The sequence below is a fragment of the Podarcis tiliguerta genome (assembly GCF_965153285.1).
Source record: "Podarcis tiliguerta genome assembly, chromosome: 6".
Lineage (NCBI taxonomy): Eukaryota > Metazoa > Chordata > Lepidosauria > Squamata > Lacertidae > Podarcis > Podarcis tiliguerta.
The window spans coordinates 64,310,052-64,330,021 of record NC_139539.1 but is presented as its reverse complement, the minus strand read 5'-3'; the positions used below and the strand labels follow the sequence as shown (position 1 = coordinate 64,330,021).

At 42.4% G+C, this 19,970-nt stretch overlaps 2 protein-coding genes and 2 long non-coding RNA genes across 7 annotated transcripts in view; 2 read left to right on the top strand and 2 right to left on the bottom strand.

Moving 5' to 3' along the window:
- Positions 1-19,970, bottom strand: part of ST6GALNAC3 (ST6 N-acetylgalactosaminide alpha-2,6-sialyltransferase 3) — a 643,023-nt gene that overhangs the window by 223,379 nt on the left and 399,674 nt on the right. The gene's annotated exons all lie outside the window — the stretch shown is intronic.
- The window catches only part of ST6GALNAC5 (ST6 N-acetylgalactosaminide alpha-2,6-sialyltransferase 5), a 155,915-nt gene continuing 136,683 nt past the window's right edge, over positions 739-19,970 (bottom strand). For 3 of the 4 annotated variants that reach the window (XM_083448434.1, XM_083448433.1, XM_083448435.1), the window contains 3 exons: positions 18,308-18,717; positions 9,282-9,389; positions 739-2,381 (listed from right to left, as the gene is read on the bottom strand). In XM_083448434.1, the coding sequence (XP_083304560.1) occupies positions 2,150-2,381; positions 9,282-9,389; positions 18,308-18,717 (750 nt within the window). In that variant the 3' untranslated portion in view covers positions 739-2,149. The remainder of the gene's footprint in view (positions 2,382-9,281; positions 9,390-18,307; positions 18,718-19,970) is intronic. The other variant, XR_014513089.1, reaches the window with a different exon arrangement.
- On the top strand, positions 3,065-6,659 carry LOC310681067. Its single transcript, XR_014513095.1, has 2 exons — positions 3,065-3,131; positions 6,567-6,659. It is a non-coding gene; the product is annotated as an uncharacterized lncRNA (long non-coding RNA).
- LOC310681065 lies at positions 11,943-17,666 on the top strand. The gene is made up of 2 exons (XR_014513093.1): positions 11,943-13,024; positions 13,958-17,666. It is a non-coding gene; the product is annotated as an uncharacterized lncRNA (long non-coding RNA).

Sequence of the window (19,970 nt, the reverse complement as noted above, 5' to 3'; positions counted from 1 at the left end):
TCCATGGAAGTGGGGACCATGGTCAAAGAAACCGAATCTTTCCCAATGATACCATTTGCACAGCCTGTTTTTATCTTCCAGTATTTTCTTCCTGGGCCTTGACCTTCAACAGGAAGGAGTGGTGAAATAACCACATGTGCCCCCAGGGTTCTTCAACTTCCTACTCAGAATCTCACAGTCCCTTGCAATATGTTGAAGGCTGTCTGGCAGTATCATTTCTACTCACATATGGCTCAGCCCCCAGTTCATTTTCAGTAGTCAGAAGCAGCTGCATGCAAGATAGACAATTCCCCTCAATATTACCAAGATCATAGAGTGGTCTGTTCCTCTATGGCACCTGGAAGACCTGGAACTTGATGGTATGCACTAGGGTTCAGTACTGCAATCATTTCCGCCCCCCCTCTCTCTCCCCACCCCATGCTGTAAGACTAGGGAATCATACAGCAAGACTCACTTGATCCCTACAGATTCTGAAGTTAAGCTCAAATAGAAAGAGAAATTTCAAATCACCCCTAGGCACGGCTCCTGTGTATTATGGTTTTCAGTGCTGAGCAATTTAAAATAACCTGACCCCTTGATGGCAACCTAACTCTATTTTTAGTGCCTGTGATGTGAAAGGATTTCATCATTTGAACTACTGGTGTATGGCAGTGCGCAATAGGTCAAGTAATTCTCGGCAATTCCTTTGAAGAAGTGATTTGACTTTGAGCATTTGTGAGGTGAAAGGACAAATAACACTGAAAATGAAATCCTCTTTATTCATCAGCCAGGTATAATCCCACAAAAAGAAAATGTGCAAGTATCAACATACAGAACTATTAGTGCCATTCAGTCTGATTTGAAAGAATTTCATATTGTCCAGTGCATCTCAAAAGAAACCGGCACCTTTTATTCGTGTTGAGTCCGGACCAATACTAGATCCACATAGAATTCGTTGGACTCAATCACTGAACCATGCAGTCTGCTTACCACACCTCAAAACTTACATGAAGTTGGTTGACGAGGTGGAAACTTCCTCTGTGTTCACCTGCCTTCCCTCAGCTGCTACTTAGTTATACACAAACCCTGTATTTACAAAGGTCTGGGCTCTGCTATGCCCAGAGAAGGATGCAGTCGGCCTTTGTTGGTTTCATTACTGCCCCCATGTCGGCCTGTATAGCTTGTCATCATCATAACAATGATTTCTGTAAAACGCTTTTATAAATTTGAAAAAAACAAACCAAGCAATTGCTTGCAGATCATGTGCAAAACCAACACACCAACACCTGCACGTTAGTGGCTCAGCTTGCTTGGAACACCTTTTGGTCAGGTAGGCTGAGGGCAGCACAAGGCCAGACTGCTGTGATACTATGGAAAGTGAGTTGCTAGAAATACGAAAAGACTAAAAACAATGACTGAGAGATGGAAAGTCCCTAAACTGGTCCTCTGCATTTCTCTTTATTTGTGTGTGTGATGCCGCATACTGTAATTTTGGGCACCCGCCTCTGCTAGAGCTTCACATAAAGATGTGCTTGCTGTCAAATGGCTTGATGCTGGAACAGAGCCCAAGAGTAAAAAAAAGAAATAAATAAAGCACATAGCTTCCAGATCAAATATTAATTACATGCTAGATAGAATCATCTTATATTTCAAAGAGAAAATGTATAAACAAGAAGCTGGGCCTTAAACCAGCAGCAGTATATAAATCCTCAGTTTTGGAGGGATTATGAAAGATAAATAACCATATCATTGTGAAATAGAAAAATACTGGATTGCATTAAAAAACCTCCACTAAGTAAGTAACTGTTAAATGTCACTATGAAAACCCAGCGGCAACGTGCCTTAAAAACATAAAGAATTAAACATCTCTTGAATTATTCTTATTATACCACAGGTTTCTTCATCCTTTTCCTCCTCTTTTTAACAAATCACATACACATATGTGAGGCTGATGGACAGAAGTTAAAATGTTCAATTTAGATACAACTGGATACCAAATGTCCATTTTAGGTACTCCTTTGCAATAACTTCCTGAATATTGTAGCAGTTTTTATCCGCAAACCCTGTTAACCTTTCTTTTTTCCAGGTTGGCTTGCTCTGATACAATGTTCAGTTCCCCTGAAGCCTGATACAGTAAGTGATTGTGATTACAACTTTGTGCGTTCATTCCTTAGAATACCATTTTAATCTTAGCATGAGTTATAGGAAGTGATTCTGGTTTCCAGTCTGGCTGAAAAAAGTGAATATTGAATGTCCGGGCCCAATTCTCAAACACTCGTTTTTCTGTGATAAAACGATGATGACTGCCCTTTCTTCCCCGTTCATGTGAAATGTACATTGTACATTCATCAGGTCCTACAGGTTCGTAATAATGATAAGGTACTGAAGGATGATTAGGAACCCTGCAGAAGGAAAGAGAAAAAAGATTGAAAGCCCAGGTATACAATTGAAAAGAGATGCTATCATTAATAAACTGACAGGTTCAAAATCCTCCTCCTTCTTTTGGTCCCAGCTCATGCTGAATTTTGAATATTTTTAAAAATAGTATTTTAAGAAGTGTTTAAACATTGCTACTCTAAAAGAAGGCAGCTGAGTGTGCTGGGAGAATTCACCACATTGTTACATTGAGCATGTGAAAGCTTGATGCTTGAAATAGGTATATGTTTAGCTTAGATTTTGAGAAAGAACCTGCAGAGGCATTCAAAGGAACAGTCTGCCAAATGGAAAGCAGACTCCAGCCCTTTGATTCTGCAATTCAAACGCATGAAAGTCCTTCCAGCATGGCACATAGGATAAAAGCACATTTCACTGTAGCCCTAGCTGTGGGATGTCAATAGCCATTGTCATGTGATTTTTAATGGGAATGGAAGTTGTTTACAAAGAAAATTTAATTTAGCAGTAGTCATTTTATTGTTTTTGTATGTGAACATTAAAACAGCTGATTACTGTCCTAGGAAGAAAAAGAAACATAACCTCCATCCCATGCTATCCTGTGGGGTGTGTATAATTTAGGGCACAGCATTTAGAATATCTGCCCAAATAATTTTAGCCATGAATTGGTTCAAATGCATTTCCTCTCTGTTTTCACTGTAGGTTCTTGGAAGAAAAGTGCCTGCATTTAATTCCAGCACCATTTCAACAAAGAAGAAACAGTGAGTGACCTGTACTTGTTTGCTTTTCTCTCTGTGTTTTAAGACTGTGACTTTGGTACAGTTTTCTCCACCTTAGCGAAGTCGTGTCCAATTTAAGCAAACAAAAAACAAGACAACACAAAAACCAATCTGGCAGAATAAAATGTACAAGTGAGCACAACAGAAGATTTGCTGGGCACCAATTCCATATCTATCCTGCTACACACAGCAACTAAATGAGCTGCCTGCAGAGCAATGATTCTGGCCTGCTTTCCCTTTACAAAGGCTTCCTAAAATTGAATTAGTCATCTTTTAACATACAGGGGCACAGAATCCTAGACTTCAGCATTTGGGCTGTTATGTTTTAAGCCAGGCACCCCCAACCTGTGGCCCTCCAGATGTTTTGGCCTACAGCTCCCATGATCCCTAGCTAACAGGACCAGTGGTTAGGGATGATGGGAATTGTAGTCCAAAACATCTGGAGGGCCGAAGGTTGGGGATGCCTGTTTTAAGCTATGTTGTCAATGCAATACTGGAGGTGCTATTTGTAATTTTTGCTACAAACATACAAATTATGTACTGGATGATCTGGCAGTCAAAAGGGGACACATTACCTAAGCAAACGTACTGCATTACAACAGTTCTGTTCTGTAGGGGAAAATGTGACTTTTTCCACCTCCTTCCTTACAAAAATCCTCTAAACCAGGATGAGTGACTAAACACCTTGCAATTATTAATATAAGGAAGGGTGTTAAACTCAGATGTGAAGGTTTATAGAAAGTTTTGGGTCATTGTTTAGAAGGACTGCATGTTTGTGGAAACTCTGCTAGAGTTTTATCAGTCTGTTTTGAGAAGCTAGGGAAATGACTGATTCTGCAATAAGAAACTGAGGACTGGTAATGTATTCAATCTCTGTTTTGTGTCTTGTTTGCAAGTGAGAAAAGATCCTTTCATTCACCATTTCGGCACCACAGGTGCATCTTGTGGCTGTTGCATGCTAGGCAGTGGGAAGGATACATATTTTTTCAGGATTCTGTCAGGACTGGTCCATGTATTTGGAGTGTTTTCTGTGCGGTGCATGTCAACCACCCACAGGAATACATTTGCACAGAGAACATAGGAAGCAGCCTTCTACAGAGTCAGATTATACGCTCATTTAGCTTGCTATTGACTGGCAGTGGCTCTCCTAGTTTTTTCTCAAATCTGACTGGAAATGGTGATAATTGAATCTGGGGCCTTATGCATGCAAACTGTGTTCCATCACTGAAAATGTTACATGACTCTGCCTCCTGGAAGCTTTTTCTGTAATCAGGGCACTACATTTTTCAGCCGTCTTGGTCACGGTAGTTGCTTCCTCGAGGCCAGAGTTGGCATGTCAGCTTCTACACAGATGCATGCTGGGTTCTCAGAGGCACCACATTCCCTGCTGGGACATGCCACAAGGAGAAAAATTTAAAATATATTAGCCAGTTATACATGCCCTGGATTTGGAGTGGGTAACAGCTAATAACAGTGATTTCTATGTTCTGCATCCACTGTGGGAGGCAATATGCCAGTTGCAGAGAAGCATAAGTTTAGGAGAATGTTGTGGTGCTCAGGCTGTGCTTTTGTTGGCCACTGAGAGGTTGGCCACTGAGAGACTAGACAGCTGGACTACATGAGCCGCTGGCCTGATCCTGCAGGGCTCCTCTTTGTGTTCTTGTGCATTGCCATCTATTGTAGATTTCAAGGCAAGTGGGAGTGTAGCAGTTAAAAATATCTACAGTTGGACTCTTTTTTTGCAGTGTAACATGCAGCAGTACTGCACACATAAAAAAGGAATTCAGTTAACAGCACATGCAAAATAGACACAAAAGGCAATATTTATAAAGCTATACTGCTTTGATCTGTTATTACGTAGCACTTTAACTGTGCAAAGCAGTTCCTCATTTTGTTACTCGGCCACTCTCAGTATCATGTGTATTCTTAACATTGCTGCTTTCCATTTAGATTAGTGTTTTTAATTCATTCTGTCTAGCTTTCCATTACACAACAGTGGCATTAATTTTATACAAATATTAAAAAATGCTTTTCTGAATGTATGAGCATTTTATAACTTACACAACTCCGCTGGAAAAATGTATGACTAGAACTTTATCTACAAAAGCCATACTTTGGAGTGAAAATGGGTATATATGCATTTAATTATTTTAAAACGTGTCAAAAATAGGTTGTGGATTAAATTAATGTAAGATTTTCATTTTAGTTTAACACGACAAAAAATTCATTATATGAAAAGGTAAAATACCGTATTTTTCGCTCTATTGGACGCACCGGACCATAGGACGCACCGGACCATAGGAAGGGAAAAAATATTTTATTCCTTGTTCTCCCCCTCTAAAACAAGGTGCGTTCAAGGTGCATTCACCCGAGCATGTGGAGCTGGGGGTGGGGGGAAGCGCTGCTTCCCCCCACCCCCAGCCTCAAAGATCCCTGAAGCCTTTGGAGCGCAGCGCCCTGCTGCCCTGCAGAGGCTTTGCGCGCAGCCGTCCCCAAGCCAGAACAGCGAGACGGAGCCCTCCGTCTCGCTGTTCTGGCTTGGGAACAGCCTTGCTAGCCTCTGCAGGAGAGCAGGGTGCCTTCACCCCGCTGCCCTGGAGAGGCTTTGCGCGCAGCCATCCCCAAGCCAGAACAGCGAGACGGAGCCCTCCGTCTCGCTGTTCTGGCTTGGGAACAGCCTTGCTAGCCTCTGCAGGAGAGCGGGGTGCCTTCACCCCGCTGCCCTGGAGAGGCTTTGCGCGCAGCCGTCCCCAAGCCAGAACAGCGAGACGGAGCCCTCCGTCTCCCTGTTCTGCCTTTCGGCTTAGCGGCGCAGCCTGCATTCGCTCTATAGGACGCACACACATTTCCCCTTAATTTTTGGAGGGGAAAAAGTGCGTCCTATAGAGCGAAAAATACGGTAATAATAATGCCCTAGTTTGATGCCGTAAATGTGGATATAGATGTTCTGCTCCAGAAAGCTTGAACTGTGGTTCTGTGCATGGATCACCCTTTGGATGTGATCTCCAGTAGACAAGAGAGTTCTTTGCACATTTGTGAAGCTGTATGTGTGCAATTCATTTCTAGCAAGAAGATGTGCAGTGCTGTGGCACAAGAATGGCGCTAAGCAAGTAGTTTGCCCTGTCAACTCTTCTATTACTAATAACCTATTCAGGAGGGCTACTGGAATTACTGTCACCCATCCATCTAGCTGGTAATCTGCAACCAGATCCTATAAGGAAGGGCAAAAGTAGGTGTTTTAAGAAACACAAAACCACCACTTCATTGTCCTCTCTATCCTGGCATTTGTGCTGTATGCAAAATCACTGCACTGGTGGGAACAGCACTATGAGGTCACATCATGTATTGTGTTATACTGCACATTATAAAGAAAAAAACACAGAGTGATAGCAGTTTTGTGCTTCTTGTAATTTCTAGCTCAACTAAGAATTACATGTGGGATGATGGAGAAAAAGCAGCTAAGAACAATGTTTGAGATGGAAGTAGCATGTGGATATCCTACAACAAAGGGTAAGTGATCATCTAGATAAACAGAAACAACTTTCACTATTTTATGCTTCTACAGTGCTAGTTAGTGGAAATGGCCCTACTAGGAGATCTTGTCTGTACCACTGATCCACCCTCATTCATCTGAAAATACAGAACATTATGTAGACTGGGATCTCTAATGTCTCTTGGGCCAGATGATTATTACTCCAGTCCCAAACACCTTCAAACTGAGTTTGGATAACTTTTAATGATTTTATCGCTCCAGTGTGAATAACCCAGATTAAGAATGATGTTCTAACTCCCACACTTTGCAATTAAATTTTCATGCTAGCAAATGAAATGCATGAGCAATTTATGTGAGGAAGTTGATAGTCATCCTCATTTATTAATATATTATAGCAGATGCTGTTTTACTGCTCTGTGATACTGGACATTAATCAGTGCATTGTCAGAGTTAACGTGCTTATTAATATCACAGCTGGGAGATGTTTATAAGGGGCTGTTTGTAAAATGCACTCTAGTTCCCTAAAATGGCATCATACAATAGCCAGATCTTCCATCAATAGTGCACAGAAATATAGCAGTGTTTACAGCAGCAGTGATTGGGAGAAGAAAAGGCAACTCAAGTGTCTCTTCCATTCAGCTGTCAGAACTTGCACAATGTTATTGCACTACTTCTGGGAGGAAGCAATCATGTTGCCTCAGTGGAGAAAATAAACCCTGAATCTTTATCATTAAACCACAAGTATACATTACAGACAAGCATACTAGTAAAAGATTTAGGATTTTATTTGTCTCTGCCTCTCCCAACCCAACAGCTTCTCATTTATTTCATTCGCTAAGAGGGCAGGTAGAGGCATTCTCAGTGACTCAGGCCTCTGGAAGACAGTTCCAGAGCTGAGTATAACCAAAACTTTGAGAAGCATCTTAAGATATGTTTATTTAATCTGTCCCTGGCAATCAAGGTTAAGTCAGTGGAGAATGACAGTGATAATGTTGTCACCTTTGGGGTGGCGTAGGGAATAGAAGTGAATGAAATCTTTAACTTTTATTTTAACATACCGTATTTTTCGCCCTATAGGACGCACTTTTTCCCCTCCAAAAATGAAGGGGAAATGTGTGTGCATCCTATGGGGCGAATGCAGGCTTTCGCTGAAGCCTGGAGAGCGAGAGGGGTCAGTGCGCTCCGACCCCTCTCGCTCTCCAGGCTTCAGGAGAGCCGCAGCGCCAGCCCCACAAGATCGGGGAACAGCGGGGAGGCGGAACGCTGCCATCCCACTGTCTCCCGATGTGGTTTGGAGGCTGACGGCAGTGAGACGCGTGCTTCTCCCCTCTGCCTGCCCCGCAAGCTCCGGGGACAGCGGGGAGGCGCAGCGCGTCTTCCCACTGTCCCCGGACCTGGTCTGCAGGCGGACGGCGGGGAGAAGAGCGCTTCTCCCCGCTGCCTGCCCCGCAAGCTCCGGGGACGGCGCAGCGCGTCTTCCCGTTGTCCCCGGACCTGGTCTACAGGCGGGCGGCGGGGAGAAGAGCGCTTTTCCCCTCTGCCTGCCCCGCAAGCTCCGGGGACAGCTGGGAGGCGCAGCGCGTCTTCCCGTTGTCCCCGGACCTGGTCTGCAGGCGGGCGGCGGGGAGAAGAGCGCTTCTCCCCTCTGCCTGCCCCGCAAGCTCCGGGGACAGTGGGGAGGCGCAGCGCGTCTTCCCCCTGTCCCCGGACCTGGTCTGCAGGCGGGCGGTGGGGAGAAGAGCGCTTCTCCCCGTGGCCTGCCCTGCAAGCTCCGGGGACAGCGGGGAGGCGCAGCACGTCTTCCCGTTGTCCCCGGACCTGGTCTGCAGGCGGGCGGCGGGGAGAAGAGCGCTTCTCCCCACTGTCGGCCCCACAAGCGCCTGGGGGGGGGAAATAATTTTTTTTTCTTTATTTCCCCCCCAAAAAACTTGGTGCGTCCTATGGGGCGAAAAATACGGTAATTCCTACCCAACAGAGCATCCTGAATGTTGATTATACAGCAAGATCTGCTAAGGCTGACACCAAGTTCCTTCATGCATTTGGCAGATATGAGACAGAAGCCACATCTCTTCCACTCGCAGAGGTTTGAGGGTAGAAATGGTGTGAGGTAGACTTCTCAAAATTGCTCTCTGCATGAATCAATCTCCCCAACCCATGAATTGCTCCCTGGACACATGAAGTATCTAAAGGGCACAGCAATCCAAGTGAAGAGGTCATATGCAACTGACATCCCACTTTTTGTAAACGTGTGCACACACACACACACACACACAATTCACTCTGCTTCTCCACTAAGAAAAAATTGTTTGCAAAATCTTTTAAATTAATATTTCCCAGTGCTTTCCTCCTCTCCCCCCACCCCAAGATTAATTTCATGCCAGTTACAGCATTACGTTTAGCTGATAAATATTCAGAGCCTAAAAGAAACTAACAAGATGTGGATTAATTCTCTCTCACAGTACAAACAAAAACTTAATATTTTATGCTGTGTAATTAAATGCTGTTTGTTGTTTTCAGAACCCAATCATGGGACTGCTAATTAACGGCCTCAGGAAAATCATACACGTTTTATGGATAGTATAAATTTATCCATAACACTGAATTTTGCAAGCTAATCATAAATCCAGATTAAAATTTACCTGCAGAAATCTGGTGACACCATGCCATAGACGTCTATCCTGTCACATAGTTCTAATGCGATGCTCATTGTAAACCAACCAGTGCTCAGCCAGGTGTTCGACTTCTTCCTGAAAGCAAAAACAATAAAGTTCCTAGGCTGACAAATAACACTTGTGACAGATGTCCACAATACGACAGGTTTTTAAAGTTATATATTAAAAGGTTATAAACATTGGGCAGCCAACATTCATTATATATACTCCCCCACCATGCAATAAACTTATGTCCTGTATTTAGCAATTGCATTTTTCATGTTAATACTCCAAAGAGAGGTATTATTTAACTTAGCATCTTGTTGAATAATAGTCACCTGTATTTGCATTATTCCTGCTGATTAACAGGAAGGAAAAATCTTCATAACTTCATCTAGTTAATCTAACTCAGGGTGCAATCCTGCAACATAACAATCCCATTGCACTGCAGTGATGTTTCAAGGTAACTTGAGGCATTATGCTTAAGTAACATAATAAACAATTCTGCTACTGTGCAATGATGTTTATTCACCATGCTACTAATGCTACTAATGAAGCAACTATGTGGACAATGTTGCAACTGATACTTAAAACTGACAGCAGCAAATGGTACCTTCTCTACTTGACTAGCACAGGATGACATTGTAGCAATATGGCTACATACTACCCTTCAAGCAATCACAGCTATACTGATCTTATGACCCAGGATATTAGGAAAGCATCTTCCATGATGAGCTCCATTTGTAACAGGGTCTTGAGAACGTGCCCCACCTGTGTCAGACTCCCTAATCACCTTATGAGCAGCAAACATTTTCTTGGCTGCTGAACTGTGATTGCAATATATTTGACTACCAGTTCCACATAAACCTTATCAAAGCAAAAATGGTGGGAAAGAGCCACCTTGCATGTGACAAATGCAAATCTTTGTTGTATCTGATGGCTTCTCCTACCCTGTGATAAGTGCAGATACTCCTTAATTTGTTATTCCCATCAACTCTCAAGTGTATGTGTTTAAGACTGTGATGGTAAAACCATATTTTAGCCCAAAACGTTTAAGCATTCTGAACATGCTTAATCCACGATGTTAGGGCTTTGTTTTCATGGCTACCAAATATCCTGCAGTTCTCACCAGGAAATCTCAGTGCCTCTGCTTTCAGAATACTGAATCAGGTGTGCTGTAATAACCTATCAAGATCAAGCTTTCACACTTCCTCTCCAAAAGGATACACTTATTCATAAGATTCTTCCCAGAACAGATAGCATATTAATTGAATGACTAATTTCCTAGCTTACAGAGCATCTACAAACTGAGAGGATTTTAAACTAGTGATTGAAGTTTTCAAGGGGAAGTCACGTATGCCAAATTTTCTTACTGAAAGGAGTCCAAGGACCGATGTAAATGATTTGTACTACTTCAAATGTAAGAATGAGTAAGAAATCAGTATTACATCTGAACTCCTTGTATCCGTGTGAAAACACGATAGGGGTGCGAGTCCTTGGACTCTGAGTTGTCTTGGATCTAGTTATCATTGAAGTGCTAAGCTTGTGACTCAGATGTACTACCTTGGAGTACAGGCGGGGGGGGGGGAGAGCAATCATGTTAGTCCCTATCTGCAATTTAACTTGGTATATCCCAGACAGAGGCTTGCTTCCTCAGAAGGAAGTAGGCTCAGGTTAGTATTCTGTCTGTCTCACAGGCATATTTATTATATTCCCTACTTCTGAAATGCAGCGTGAGGTGACTTTCATCATAAAACCCTGCATATGGAAAACTAACCAGGAAGAAAGCTAAGGTGAAGTGCTCCATAAGAAGACAACTCCTCATCAACCTTTTGAGCTAGTTAGAAGAAGCACTTACTTGAAAAGGTGGGTTTCAATGAGCTATTCTTTTTTTATTCGTTTTTTCAAAATCAGAAGAGCTAAAGAACGACTGCTAAACAGGCTTTTTAGTCAACAAAGACAGCTGAGAATAACTACCGTATTTTTCGCCCCATGGGACGCACTTTTTCCCCTCCAAAAATGAAGGGGAAATGTGTGTGCGTCCTATGGGGCGAATGCAGGCTTTCGCTGAATGCGGCAGCTAGACTGGTGACTGGGGGCGGCCGCCGAGACCACATAACACCGGTCTTGAAAGACCTACACTGGCTCCCAGTACGTTTCCGAGCACAATTCAAAGTGTTGGTGTTGACCTTTAAAGCCCTAAACGGCCTCGGCCCAGTATACCTGAAGGAGCGTCTCCACCCCCATCGTTCTGCCCGGACACTGAGGTCCAGCTCCGAGGGCCTCCTGGCGGTTCCCTCATTGCGAGAAGCAAAGCTACAGGGAACCAGGCAGAGGGCCTTCTCGGTAGTGGCGCCCGCCCTGTGGAACGCCCTCCCAGCAGATGTCAAAGCGATAAATAACTACCTGACATTCAGAAGACATCTTAAGGCAGCCCTGTTCAGGGAAGTTTTTAATCTGTGATATTTTACTGTATTTTTTGTTTCTATGGAAGCCGCCCAGAGTGGCTGGGGAAACCCAGCCAGATGGGCGGGGTACAAATAATAAATTATTATTATTATTATTATTATTATTATTATTATTATTAGGAAAGCATCTTCCATGATGAGCTCCATTTGTAACAGGGTCTTGAGACCTGTGTCAGACTCCCTAATCACCTTATGAGCAGCAAACATTTTCTTGGCTGCTGAACTGTGATTACAATATATTTGACTACCAGTTTCACATAAACCTTATCAAAGCAAAAATGGTGGAAAAGAGCCACCTTGCATGTGACAAATGCAAATCTTTGTTGTATTTGATGGCTTCTCCTACCCTGTGATAAGTGCAGATACTCCTTAATTTGTTATTCCCATCAACTCTCAAGTGTATGTGTTTAAGACTGTGATGGTAAAACCATATTTTAGCCCAAAACGTTTAAGCATTCTGAACATGCTTAATCCACGACGTTAGGGCCTTGTTTTCACCGCTACCAAATATCCTGCAGTTCTCACCAGGAAATCTCAGTGCCTCTGCTTTCAGAATACTGAATCAGGTGTGCTGTAATAACCTATCAAGATCAAGCTTTCACACTTCCTCTCCAAAAGGATACACTTATTCATAAGATTCTTCCCAGAACAGATAGCATATTAATTGAATGACTAATTTCCTAGCTTACAGAGCATCTACAAACTGAGAGGATTTTAAACTAGTGATTGAAGTTTTCAAGGGGAAGTCACGTATGCCAAATTTTCTTACTGAAAGGAGTCCAAGGACCGATGTAAATGATTTGTACTACTTCAAATGTAAGAATGAGTAAGAAATCAGTATTACATCTGAACTCCTTGTATCCGTGTGAAAACACGATAGGGGTGCGAGTCCTTGGACTCTGAGTTGTCTTGGATCTAGTTATCATTGAAGTGCTAAGCTTGTGACTCAGATGTACTACCTTGGAGTACAGGCGGGGGGGGGGGGAGAGCAATCATGTTAGTCCCTATCTGCAATTTAACTTGGTATATCCCAGACAGAGGCTTGCTTCCTCAGAAGGAAGTAGGCTCAGGTTAGTATTCTGTCTGTCTCACAGGCATATTTATTATATTCCCTACTTCTGAAATGCAGCGTGAGGTGACTTTCATCATAAAACCCTGCATATGGAAAACTAACCAGGAAGAAAGCTAAGGTGAAGTGCTCCATAAGAAGACAACTCCTCATCAACCTTTTGAGCTAGTTAGAAGAAGCACTTACTTGAAAAGGTGGGTTTCAATGAGCTATTCTTTTTTTATTCGTTTTTTCAAAATCAGAAGAGCTAAAGAACGACTGCTAAACAGGCTTTTTAGTCAACAAAGACAGCTGAGAATAACTACCGTATTTTTCGCCCCATGGGACGCACTTTTTCCCCTCCAAAAATGAAGGGGAAATGTGTGTGCGTCCTATGGGGCGAATGCAGGCTTTCGCTGAAGCCTGGAGAGCGAGGGGGGTCGGTGCGCACCGACCCCTCTCGCTCTCCAGGCTTCAGGAGAGCCGCAGCGCCAGACCCACAAGGTCGGGGGCAGCGAGGAGGCGGAACGCCGCCATCCCGCTGTCTCCCGATGTGGTTTGGAGGCTGACAATGGGGAGATGCGTGCTTCTCCCCACCGCCAGCCCTGCAAGCTCCGGAGACAGCGGGGAGGCGCAGCGCGTCTCCCCCCTGTCCCCGGACCTGATCTGAAGGCTGGCGGTGGGGAGAAGAGTGCTTCTCCCCGCTGCCTGCCCCACAAGCTCCGGGGACAGTGGGGAGGCGCAGCGCGTCTTCCCCCTGTCCCCGGACCTGATCTGAAGGCTGGCGGCGGGGAGAAGAGCGCTTCTCCCCGCTCCCGGCCCCACAAGCGCCTGGGGGAGGAATAATTTTTTTTCTTTATTTTCCCCCCAAAAAACATGGTGCGTCCTATGGGCCGGTGCGTCCTATGGGGCAAAAAATACGGTATTTTCCAGCTTCACATCACTATATAATGGGTCATAGACATTGTATATATTCCTCTAGATGTATGCACGATTGGGCCGACATACCTCCATTACTGAAGAGCAAGGTTTCATTTGTCATCTGTTGACTATTTGTTTAACCCCTGATACAAGCCTAAACTTGCTCTGACAAATTCCCTATAGCATGCAACCAACCAAACCAGATTGTATCTTCTTATCACTTTCAGAGCCAAGACTCCTCTAAAAATGACTCCATCAACATGAACATAGCAAACGCTGCTGCCACGACTGTGCCACTGCCAAACCCACCCTTACATAATACTGCTGGTCACACCACTGGGGCCATCTAGAAGGGTGTTGTCTACCCTGATTGCCAGTGTTTCTCCAGGGTTTCAACAAAAGTTCTTTTCACACCTACCTGAAGATGCCAGGAATTAAACCACCTGGACCTTTATTTTGTGCTACACAAAGGAGTGTGAATCTCTGCTATCTCAGGTGACCTCATGCATCTGTTCCCCACACATTTCTGGTTAACACAGAAACACCTTATTAAACCATAGGGGGGAAAGGCAAAACACTAGACTCTTCCTCAACACTGAAAATGTGTTAAATAGATTGATAAGGATCTGAGCAAGACCTTTAAATGTGTGAAGGTCTATAGACTTCATGTACATTGGTAGGTGTTGCACATTTGCAAAGATTTACTCCACATCACCCCCTCACTTCAAAGAAAAAATGTTAGTTTGGGTAACATACTGTAGGCGAAGGTGATGTTCTAGATTAATTCAACCAAAAACCAGAACCATGACCCACAACACTTTTTAAATGTATGTTGTCCTAGATTCAGAAAAGTGATGTGCAAATATTTGTCCATGCTACATTATAACAATTATCTACAAAGAGGTATGCAGAGCAGAGTGGAAAACAAGAGCAGCATACTATTCTGCTTGTTACTTATGGCAGAATTTATAATTTCACTAGCTAGAAAAAAGCAATATTAGCTACTGTGGGCTCTTATAAAAGGAAGGGCAGGTGATGATTATTAATAAAACTTAATGGGAAATAATGGGTGAAAAGTCCAACAAGATAAAGAATGTAAATCTGGAAGGACTGGTTTTAAAATTGGTTTTATAGCATAAGAAACAAAGCAAAGGTTACACTGCTTTGTGTTTCTTTCTGAAAGAACTGAAAAAAGGTTCTTACAAAAGACTGTCTCCTGCTTTTACACCTACTACGTTGTAAAGAAAGAAAATGAAGACATGACATGTGCTTATTGAGGAAATCATATACTCTCTTATGTGATGAAGTAACACACTGTCCTGATAATTCTGTGGAGCATACTAAATTACAATTAAAGGCCTTTCTGCTCTATCAAAATCTCATTTATAATCTCTATGGAAATGCTCTTCCTGCAGTTATTTCATTTATGCTTCTTTTATCTAATTACTGTAATATTGGTTCTGAATCATATTTTCTTAATGGACTTTTATTCAATTATAAACTTATTCTCAAGTACAGTTAGTTCGTAATAGAAAAGTATATTGTTCTTCAGCCTGTCATTTGCTGTCCCATTTAATGGCTGTTATTTTCTAAATGTTTTTAACAGGGCATAATGCATCAGTCTTTTCAATCACAGTTCTAAAGATTATTATAGAAACTGAGGTGTCAGCTATTGTACCTATGCAGTCTGATATTTACAATTTATTGTGGCAACCTGGTGCTTGTTAAAACCTTTCCAAAATGAACCTATATTAATTAGGGTAGTATGTCACTCACAATAGCTTTTCTTCTCCCAGTTTCCTTTTAACTCAACCTTTCTTTATTAGGCAGTAATTCTAGAGTCCTGGTTTCAATATAGTTAAGTGTTGTCATGTGTATGTCAGCTCCAGCTCAAATTCAGACTTTCTTAGTTGAAGGAACACATTTTGGATACTTCTACATCTAGGCTCAGGCGTGGTTTGGGGACTAAAATTAGCCTTGGTGTTTACTTATGCCAGGAGCTATACAAGGGGATTGCATCCCTGTTGGTTCTGCTGGACCACTTGGTAGCATTCAACATTTAGTTGCTCACAGTATACTAGTATGGGAATATAGGGCAATGGTCCTAAATGGTTAGAATTTCCCAGAACATGGTGCTGGAAGAGTATTGCTTTAGCTCCTTGTTCTGTGAGATCCTTCGGGGCTCAGTTTTACCCCTTGCACTTTTAAAATCTACATGAAGCCCCTAGCTGGGGTCATTTGGGGTTGCGTGCCATTAATATGCTAATGTGTTGCCCTGCTTTATCTCTCATTTTCAACCGAAACCAAGGGAGCTAGGCAGCCATTGCCTGAACACAGTGTTAGACTGGATGTAGACTAAAAGCTGAGGCTCAATCCAGGCAAGACAGAGGTACTAATGGTCAGGAAGCTGATCCAAGGTTGGAAATAAAACCTTCTGTGTAGCACGTTTTAGGCTGACTTTGAACATGCTAGTTTGCTCTGAAATGGGCTTTTTGGGTACAATATTGAAGGCGTTCACCTATCCACCTGAGGTCAAACACTGACAGAGCCTTTATGCCAACTAAGTTTGCCTCCTGGCCAACACTTAGACAGGAATAACCAGCTGCACAGATATAAGATGGGGGGCACCTGGCTTGCCAGTAGAACATGTGAAAAGGACCAAGCAGTCCACAAGCTTAAGGAATGTGATGCAGCAGCAGAAAGAAAGAAAGCTAATGCTATTCTAGGCAGCATCAACAGAAGTATAGTGGAAGTAATAGTCAAGGGAAGTAATAGTCCTACTTTATTCTGCCTTGGTCAGAACACATCTGAAAACTGTGCTCAGTTCTGAGCACCACAGTTTAAGGAGGATAATGACAAGCTGGAATGTGTGCAGAAGAGGGCGACCCAGGCAATCTGGAAGCCAAGCCTTATGAGGAAGAAGTTGAGGGAGTTGGGTATGTGGAGACTGAGAGGAGATATGATAGCCATCTTCAAATATCTAAAGGGCTGTCACATGGAAGATGGAGGAAGCTTGTTTTTTGCCTGCTCCAGAGGCCAGTGGCTTCAAGTTACAAGAAAATAGATTCTAACCAAACATCAGGAAGAACTTTCTGACAGTAACAGCTGTTTGACAGAAGAACTGACTGTTTGAGGTTTTTAAGCTGAGTTTGGATGGCCATCCGTCATGTACGATTCAAGTTGAGATTCTTCCATTGCAGGATGAGCCTTGGAGCCCCTTCCTACTGTACAAATCTATGATTCTGTTATATAATGCAATATCCAATAAGAATTGGGAGAGAGAGCCTAGAGCTACAGTGCCGCTAACTTACTCCTAGACACATTTTTCTCAGGTGGTCTCTTTGTTTCCACAGATCTAACTTATGGTGCTCACTAGCATACCCTACTTTGTGATCTACAAAATTCAGACCCTCCCAAGGTGATTCACACTTTAAAAAAAATATTAAAAACAATTTAAAGCAGAAGATATAAAGTCATTAAACCATCCAGCATAATACCACAGATTCAGAGCAACAACATTTACATGACAGGCCAACAACCTCATTCACATAAAAGCTGCTCAGAACAGCAAAACTTGAAGGTCCAGGATTTTCAAAGGGATAGGAAGGTGTGTTCACTTTTAAAATGAAGAACTTTTCCAAGCATACAGCAGCTTGGGATATGAAAATCATATTTTCCCTTAGCCGTGTGCCTCAAAAGACTTCCATTGCGGATAACGGTATTTTGAAATGGAAAGTGCAGATAACTTTATTAGATAGATTTACTTCTTTCTAAAGTGAGCTCTTAATTTATACATAAATGCATTAAGTGGTGCTTATGCTGTCATTATGTTTTTACTATGTAATGAGTAAATAACTAATAAAAATAAATGCATCTTTTTAAGGAGGGGTGATATCATTTCCAGCCCTGTCTAGAGAAACATATTAGTCACCTATTATTTTTTTTAAAAAATGATTTGAAGATCTGTTTGCAAGCCATAAATAGGCTCATAAAGAGCTAAGTATCATAATAACTTGGCCTTTCAAAGATGGAAGTATAAGAAGGCACACTTTAGAGGCACCTAATGTATGAATAATGTGTATTTGTTTTACAAGAAGCTTTACAGCTGCAATGTTCCAAGAATGCTTATATTCAATAAGTAGCCATTATAATTCACAGAATGGCAGCATAGGCTCCATAAAGCAAAACCCATCAATTCTGATTTTTCAAAACCAGTAAAAATCTGCTTTCAGGTATATTACCTAAAGTGAGATTTAAATTCAGCCTCGATGTTCTTTCTGTGCTACTCTGCAGTTCTGTTTGCTGACAGTATTTGGCACACACTGGTTTTCAGTATTAAAAACTGATGGGCAAATAAATTATTTGATTGCGTGTTTGTTGCTTATGCTGCAAAAGCCAAGCATTATTATTTGATGCATAAAATGAAATAATGCAACAGGTTATTGGAAGCTAAGGGAAGGCAAGCACCTTCTGTAGTGTGATCCCATTGATGAGCTTATGATCAACAGACCTGACATTCTACTAAAACAATGACAGTGGCTCTCCAATATATTCTCATGCAGTTGCTTCTTTCTTACCTGTCTTTTCCAGTTTCCCGCTTGAAGAGATCATCAATTTGAAGCATCTTGTGCCGGGATATCATGTATACTTTTAACTGAGGTAGTATCTGATTCATCAGTTGCAGATTGTTATAAATTAATCCTTTTCCATCTCTCCTCATGTTGCTGCCTGGACCCCAGAAGATAAATACAGTCCCTTGGCTCATATTTAACAGTTCATGGCGATTTCGCAAAATTCTCTGCATACTGGAGTGAGCGATGACTCGCAGGCTTGTCTTGTTTCCAACATCTTTTACAAATCCCCGTGTGGGCGCATCGTTCATTCGTATTACACACTCTGTTTGGTCAATCTTCTTCCCTTGCTGGCTTCGCAAGAGGTGTCCAGAACTTGTTACTAGGGCACAGCTTGCACAGTGCATTTTCAAAGGCTGCGGGGAAAGAAATGTCTTAGTACAATATACACCCAAATCCTCCGAGAGGTAAAGAAAATGAGAGGAAGCTTGAGAAAGAGAAATGACTGAATACAAATGGTAGGCTTCCAATATAATTATGCAGAGTGAGCCCTTCCCTTCTTCTTGAGTAGACACATAGCTTGACAGATATAGCTTTTATATTGCTATCCTTACTGCTTGAAGTTGTTGTTTTCTGGGGGTTTACAAGAAATCATTGTTCTAGCACTAATCCAGTTTATTTCCCTCACCATACCGGTTTTCCTCCTGCAGCCACACACACACACACACACTTCTGATATTTTGAAAAATCCAGGGTGGTCAAACATGGGCATGGGCGTTTTTATGTGCAATATTCCACATTTAGTAGTGCAGTGTTCAGGGTCTGTGACTGACAATGTTTTCTGCAGGTTCAAGTTTGAGCATCTCTCCCCCCCCCCCCCCCCCCGGTCATCTTGTTGACAGGAGACCTTCCACTTATCAGTATAATAGTGGATATTGAGGTAGAAGCCTTAGTTTCCAGCTAATCCTTGCCTAATCATCATGCCCATAATGACAACCAGCACCTCCAGTTAGAATTTGAGAAGAATAGCCAGTTTGTCCAATGTTCAGTATGGTGAACGCAATAATTTCCTACTGTCTGATCTGGAGAATGTAAGTGGGAAAATGTACTCCAGGAACAAAAAGATCAGAAAACGGGTGTAAATATCAATATTTTTAAAAATGCGCAAAGCTACTTCCCTACTGAGCAGATAATCGGCAATCATCTTAAATTACACGGTGCAAATTAAGATTAAATCATAGGACTCAACTCACTATGAAGGAACATTTTAATAATCGTAGAACTTCCTTCTTTGGATTTTTTTCCAGAAAAAAGGAGGAAGGATCTATTAGGAATGGCTGACCTAAAAGGGGAGCATTCTTCACATACAAAAACAGTGCCTACATCTTTCAGCAGCATTTCAGGCAACTAGTGCTGTGCCCTCACTCTGAGCTAGCTTTGTTTGCACCCTCTGTGATGCTATAATACAGGCTATGTATGATTGCAGTTTCATCACATTCCCTGTGATCCCGAACTTAAAAATAAAGGATTGGGATTAACCTAAGGAGTCCCATCAGCAAAAGCGAAATCCACACAAGGACTTCTGCTTGTGCAACAGGGCTTCCCTTCTAACACAACTAGCTCAGAGGGGGTGTCTGTCAAGAAAGCTGGACCATTTCATTTGGCAAGC